The sequence below is a fragment of the Austrofundulus limnaeus genome, unplaced genomic scaffold, assembly GCF_001266775.1.
Source record: "Austrofundulus limnaeus strain Quisiro unplaced genomic scaffold, Austrofundulus_limnaeus-1.0 Scaffold69, whole genome shotgun sequence".
Lineage (NCBI taxonomy): Eukaryota > Metazoa > Chordata > Actinopteri > Cyprinodontiformes > Rivulidae > Austrofundulus > Austrofundulus limnaeus.
In genome coordinates this window covers 2,154,953-2,162,138 of record NW_013952471.1, presented here as the reverse complement: position 1 = coordinate 2,162,138, position 7,186 = coordinate 2,154,953, and the positions used below count along the sequence as shown (strand labels likewise).

At 39.7% G+C, this 7,186-nt stretch overlaps 1 protein-coding gene across 1 annotated transcript in view; it reads left to right on the top strand.

Annotated features, from left to right (window-relative positions):
• LOC106519017 (glutamate receptor ionotropic, NMDA 2C-like) overlaps positions 1-7,186 on the top strand; it is an 81,664-nt gene that overhangs the window by 51,812 nt on the left and 22,666 nt on the right. Inside the window, 1 exon segment of the mRNA XM_014010487.1 lies at positions 866-1,077. Within this exon segment, the coding sequence (XP_013865941.1) occupies positions 866-1,077 (212 nt within the window).

The window sequence follows — 7,186 nt, the reverse complement described above, 5'->3', positions numbered from 1 at the left end:
CTTTTAATATCATTCTCCAGATTATTCCACAATTTTATTCCTTGCACTGAAGTACAACGTTCCTTCAAACTAGTTTGGATTTTAGGTTTCACAAACACCTCTGTCCCTTTTTAAATTGCAGTAACTTTGTCTCTTAACAAAATTTGATTGGATGTTCAAAGGTAATATATTTTTATGAGCCTTATACATAATTTGCAAAATGTTGTAATCAACCAACTCATAGAATTTCATTAATTTCAACTGACAAAATAATGTATTTGATGGGTGATCATAATGTTTTTTGTAATAATTCTCATAGCTCTTTTCTGCAAAATTAAAGCAGTTTTAGTAATTGTTTTACATGCTTTCCCCCAGACTTCAACACAGTAAACCTAATGTGGAACAATCATTACATTATACAACATAGACAAAGCTTTATCATTAAACAACTCCCTTACTTTATATAGTAATGCAATAGATTTAGCTACTTTTGTTCTTAAATAATTCACATGAGGTCTCCATGTCATCTTATCATCAATGATGGCTCCCAAAAACAACAAGTCAATAAAATAATAAAGCATAAATGGATACAGTATTACTGAGGCATTTTGGTTGCACTTTATTTCAGTTTTTAAATTTCTTTCTGTCTGCTCAAAGTTCTTTAATGAACTTTCAACTCTCCTTTTATCTTTGAAACCTCTTCTCTCCAGGTCAGCACATGCAAATGTTAAATAATTTAATAAACACTCCCCAAAGCCCCGAAGGGAATGGCAGTTGAAGAGAAAAAAGGTTGTCATGAAGGTCAGAGCTCAGATTCAAAACATCCATGCTCCTGATACCAATGAGCTGTCCCTCTCTCTCTCTCTCTCCCACGCTTCCTGTTCAGGTGGGAACGTTCGCTCGCGGCATCCTTCAGGTTCGCTACCCCATCTGGCCGCGGTACGGCAGCTTCCTGGAGCACGTATCTGACGACCGTCACCTGACTGTGGCCACCCTGGAGGAGCATCCCTTCGTCATGGTGGAGAACGTGGACCCGGGAACCGGCACGTGTGTCCGCAACACTGTGCCCTGCAGGCGTCAGTCCAATCATTCAGACAGGTACGCTCAGAAACACAGAAAGAGAAACTATAACCCCCCAAACCTCAAAGGGTCTGTCAAGACTGAAATAAATACCTGAAACAAAAGCTTTGTCTGGTTGTGAATGTTGGTTGTAGCAACAGTAAGATAGGTTCTTACACCAATATGTTCAATTTTTGATGAAAAAATGTACACATTTTTCTCCAAATCTATAAAAAATATTTCCTATACAATCAGCCTTGGAATATTTCCTGTACATTTATTAAGACATGAAGGTTTTAGAGACCATGTTTATATATAAAACTTGACCTGAAATTCCATCATCTTCAGTTGTTTAAAACAGAAGTGTTGACGTCTCGTTTTACGAGCACAGCCATGTGTTATTTTTGGAACCAGAACCTGTGCACCAGTAAGGCCTGAGTCACACTGCAAGAAAATCAGGCCAATTTTTGCCCCTCCGACAATCTTAAGGAAGTCCAGATTAACGTGATGGCTCTAAAGATAATCATAGCAGATATTCCTGCTGTGGGTGGTGAGTTAAGAGTGATCTAGTCGGCTCGGAAGGACGTCGGGACCGCTCCAAACTCAAATCGGATATATTCAACATGTTTGATTTTTTGGCCCGATATCACAGTGTGTGTAGTGTTTACCTGAGCTCGCAGACTGTTGAATGAGACGTGTAGCCAATCAGAAAGCGAGGTGACATAAACACGGAGGAGATTCCAAAATACAGAGGACAAAAAAACTGTCATGACTCACCAGAAAGTCCGCTGGATGTTAAAAGTCCTATGAAATTGTTTTTCCTCTGGTAAAAATAGTCCACAAACGATCAACAGTTTCTTTCTTGTTGCAAATGTTTATTTACTCATGTCTCTCTGGAGGTCACGTGAGACTTTTCCTCGGACATATGAATTCTCGCGAGATTTCAGGAAGTCTCGCGTGATTTAAAATCTGACATCTGAATGTTCTTGAATGAAATATCTTTTCGTGTGTGGTGTGTTGTCTCTTGCAGTATGACTGTACACCACACACTGTAGGACCAAACCTGGTTATATCCATGATTTTTTACCCTCACGTGTGGGCTCTCTCAGTCTCAGAAAATCGTCTGACTGTTTTAAAATCTTGTAGTGTGACTCAGGCCTAATGTGGGTTTTTAAGTCCGGCCTACTTGTCTTTTTTTTTAATCAAGAAACAACAAACCTGTAGCACGACGGCTCAGTGGTTAGAAGGTCCTGGGTACAATCCCCAGTTTCGAACCTGGGGTCTTTCTCAGTGGAGTTTGCATGTTCTCATTTTCTCAGGATACTCCAGTTTCCCCAACACCCCAAAAAATATGTACAATCGGTTGCCTTTAAGCCCAGGCTGCCTCGCAACAGAGACCTGTGATTTCAATGGGATTTGCCTGGTTAATTAATTGATTAATTAATTAAACCTATTAGCAAAGTGAATTTAAAAATATAATAAAAAGCAAAATGAGTTAAACAGCAGCAAGATAAAAATTTGGTGTTTTAGCAAGATTAAACATCTGAAAAACTATTCTAAAGTATCAAAAAGAAAAAAATTGTATAGGTCTTCTGGACGGGTTCTTCTCTAATGAAACGTTTCGTCTCTCCTCCAAGAGACTTCTTCAGTCTGAGAGTTTCAGGCAAAATTCAGGCTTTTAAGCACTTCTTCCATGTGACTGATACTCACATCACATGGCTATCGTTGACACCTAATTAGCACCTATTGTTAACAGGGTGTGGAGTGATACTGGCAATAGCCGCACTGTAGGAGGGGGACAACTGAAAACGGAGGCCTCCACCTCTGTTTAATGATGGACGGTCTTTCTTCACAAAAATGGCTTCTTTTACTCTTCTCTCAAACCAACGTTCCTCTCTATCAAGAATGAGAACATCCTCATCTCTGAAAGAGTGACCGCTGGCCTGTAAATGAGTGAAAACTGCAGAGTTCTGGCCATTAGATGTAGCTCGTCTGTGTTGGGACATTCTTTTGAACAGTGGCTGCTTTGTTTCCCCGATGTGTAACTGGTCGCAGTCCTCCTGGCACTTAACAGCATATACAACATTGCTCTGTTTGTGCCGGGGCACCGGATCTTTGGGGTGAACCAGCCTTTGCCGTAATGTGTTTTGGGGTTTHAAAGCCACTGGGACATCATGTTTAGAAAATAAADGTCTCAGTTTCTCCGAAACACCCGCAACATACGGAATAACCACTGGTTTGGGTCTGGGTTTGGGGTCTTCATTTTCACCTGAATGTTGCATGGAGTCATGGAGTCTCATGGAGTCATGGAGTGCTAATTAGGTGTCAACGATAGCCATGTGATGTMAGTATCAGTCACATGGAGGCAGTGCTTAAAAGCCTGAATTTTGCATGGAACTCTCAGACTGAAGAAGTCTCTTGGAGYAGAGACGAAACGTTTCATTAGAGAAGAACCCGTCCAGAGGACCTATACAATTTTTTTCTTTTTGATTTTTTACCTGGATTACTGAGATGCATCAGGACATTCTAAAGTATATTTATTTAAGGTCTTAGAGAATCTGGTGTCATTCCAGCTTCAACTTCCTGGTTCCCATCAAATTTCTTATTTTTTAAATTTACTCTCCATGTTAAAGGAGTCTTTTTGCCTTTCCTTTTTCCTAAATGAGATGAATTGGCTATCTCACAAATTTTGATGATGGAAATGGATAGGAAGGGGTCTGATTGGTTCTGAATTGTACAGAGGTCATCAACAAAACTTGCTCAAGTTCCAGAATCTTTCTGTAAACTCAACTGAAAGGTCAGCCTTTGATTAGCCACGTTTTTGCTGATTCTGGCCAGTTTAAGTTTATTTATTTTATGTCTGGACTCCAAATTCACTGTGCCAAAAAAAAAAAACTAAACCAAACTAAAGTACCAAAAAGGCTCAGTTTCAGTTTTTTCCTCATGTGTCACTGTCTCAGATCTAAGAGCAAGTGAGCTGATTATTGATCCACATTGCAATTGATTTATAAAACATTAAGGGAAGAATGAATTGAGCTCATAGACTGCATTTGGCTCATGAGCCATAATGGTCGCTGGGCTTGCAGATGCCTTTTTTTGGCTTCGGCTGTTTCCCCGTTTATCTGCATCCCTATAACTGTTCCTATAAAACTGGAGTAAAAAAACAAACAAACTCCAAACATAAATCTAGAGCCAGGCAGCTGTGCAAGAAATCAACATTTCTGGTGAAAGCCAGTCGTGCAGACATCTGCACCGTCCCCGTTCGTCTGCGCCACTTTGGTTCATTGCAAACCTCCACAGTTCATTAAACGCAGAGTAATTGAGTTCGCTGCAACACTTCTAAAAACACGGCCCTTTGTTGTCGAACACAAACCGCAGCGCAGCAGAAAACAGACATTTAACAGCCATTACCTCCAGCTGCCTACACCTCATCACGAGCACACAATTTCTTCATTATGCTCAATGAGCACAAGTCTGGGCAGAAATTCAATTCTTCTACTTATTTTTCTCTTTATTTTTTATTTTTTGCAATTTGAAAACATAATCGCTATCTTTTTCCACGTCCTTTTTTTTCTTTCATCAATGTGCTATTGTCAGTGTGGTAACTGCAAAACCAGCACACCTGCAGCATGGAGCGGGATACTGTAGAGCCAGCATAGACGAGGGACATGTCTCTGTTCTGCAACAAGCTTCAGGGAGTTTAGCTGAATCTGTCAGACCACCCTGAGTGTTGAGAAATGATGCTGGAGGGCTTCCGTCTGTGTTGCAACTCGATGCCAAGAGATCAAGCGTCCGGATGTAATGAGATGACAGAAAGAATGGGTTGGCGTGGAGCCTGTAAGCCATGTTCTGCTGTGAACTCGGTCAGCAGCCAGATGTAGTTGCCTCACCTGGAACGTATGATTTTCAAGTCAGAAATGGCTGTTTGAGAAGAAAACGGTTTGAATGTAGCCTATTTTTTTTTGGTGTGACCTGACAATGAACCGCATAAGAACCACTCCCAAGAGGCTATTAGCTGCACAAGATTTTATATATTTTGTGTAAGAAATTAGTTAAAAGCTGGAAACACTTGTGGGTAAAACTCTGTATTTGCCTGTTTAAAATGTTTTATTTTTTGGCAGCTTACAGGGCCAGATGCCATTCTCCAATGAGTCACTTGAAAATCCATCTTCCAGAGTTGCCACATTTTATTGCACTTACGATGACATATTGACAAGTGTTTTATTTACTCCCTGTTTCACACACAATTTCACCAAAAATCTTGGCTTTGCTCTCTGGAAACGTGTCAGTTCTGGTTCATTCTCACAGACGTATTCATGATTCACAGACTGAAAATGCACACAACTCATTCCTCAACGTACGTTTTTATTTCAAATCTCAAAAAGTAGCAGGTGACATGCATTCCTTAAAGGAATGCTAATCCTTTAAGGAATCCTCTAATGCTAATTTCTCCTGCTTTCACTCTTTATGCTAAACAAATTCAAACTGCTTCTGAAAATCAACCAGTCATTCAGACAGAATAACTTTAATTACTGGAAAACCCCCAGAACCATTCATGTTTTATGGGTATATTTCCAGAAAACAAACATTTAGACCATTATACTCATTCAGCCAGCTCTGTGTGTCTATGGGTATGTCCGTTATGCAGATTGCAAAGCTAACCATCTCTGGCACATTAATTATAGAAAGAGATATGCACCGGCTGTTCTTGGGTGAAATGGCACATTGATTGCCACTAAAGAAGATTTATCTGTCCAACACTGGGACATCTGTCAAAGCATGGGACAATGAAGCCTCTTTTTGGTTCCCGTTCACGATATCTCTCCGGCCGGCGTGTCCCATTTGGCTGGTAACCAACAAACAGGAAGCAGTAGAGAGCGGACTGCTGCTATATAAATCACATAATCTTGCTGTTGGGGGCTCTGAGACGTTTCACCGTAGAGCAGCAGATGTTTAGCGTGATTAAAACTTTTTTTGTGTGTCTCGCTCATTAAAACGTCTTCCTTAGGACAGATGAGAGTTTCTTTAGCATGAGGACTGAGCCCCACCTCTCTGCACCGATTAAGAGCATGACGTACGAACAAAAATTCCACATTTTAGCGAGCTGATTACCTTACAGTGTGGCACAATATGCATTGACCATATGCTAATATAAAGTAGGTTTTGACTGGCTTATTACCAGAACATTTCCAAGAATTATGACAACTAACGACTGAAATAAATATTTTTAATGAAACACGTTTCAATAGTGTACATTTGTTTGTAGCTAGAATTCACTTTGAATATGAAAAATTATTTGGATTGCTTTTATAACAACCATGTGAAAATGCTCTGGTGAACAAGTGTGATAAAATCCATTACATTGCTTGAAGTTAATTGGTTTAACTGTTAGACTCTATAAATTGAAATGCTGTATAAAAAAGTCTACAAATACTTTTAAAGGATATATCATGTTGTTAAAACATTTTTCACATTAAATCCTTCAGTTGGGTATAGCTAAAGTAGAACTGTACCACTTTGGCCTAAATTCCTCCTTGTTGTAACTCCACAAGCCCCTCTTTCACCCCTTTTTTTAAGTGTGTCTCAGATCAACTCATTTTAGTGCTGTCTCTTTTTTTTTTTTTTTTTTTTAAGGATGGCCTCCCTTCTCCCCTTATAGCCATCCCCTCCACACCATTATGTTTTTTTTCTTTTTTTTTGTGAAGAGAAAATAGAGAGAGAGAAAAACAGAGAGAGGAGTAATTAGAAAGATAGAAAGACTGAAATAGCGATTAGGATTATATTAAATATACACCAACAAAACACAGGACCACACACCCAACATCTGTCCGCTCACCTGAAAAATAAATGGATAAATACATAGAAGGCATATAAAACATATACACATACCCATACATATATAAAGATATACATACATACATGCCTACATTCATAAATATTGTCAGTATATACACACAGACATATATACACACTCAGTGACCAGTCAGAACCCCCCGGATCAGAGCACCTGTTTGTGAGCAGTTGTGAACATGCGTGTATATACAAGATTTCTCCAATGGTTGAGCGGGACAAGATGGCGGAGGAGTAAGACGTGTGTAGCGTGTGGCTCCCGCTCCGACTTGTTCTGTTTGTGGTTCTCTTCTAAATG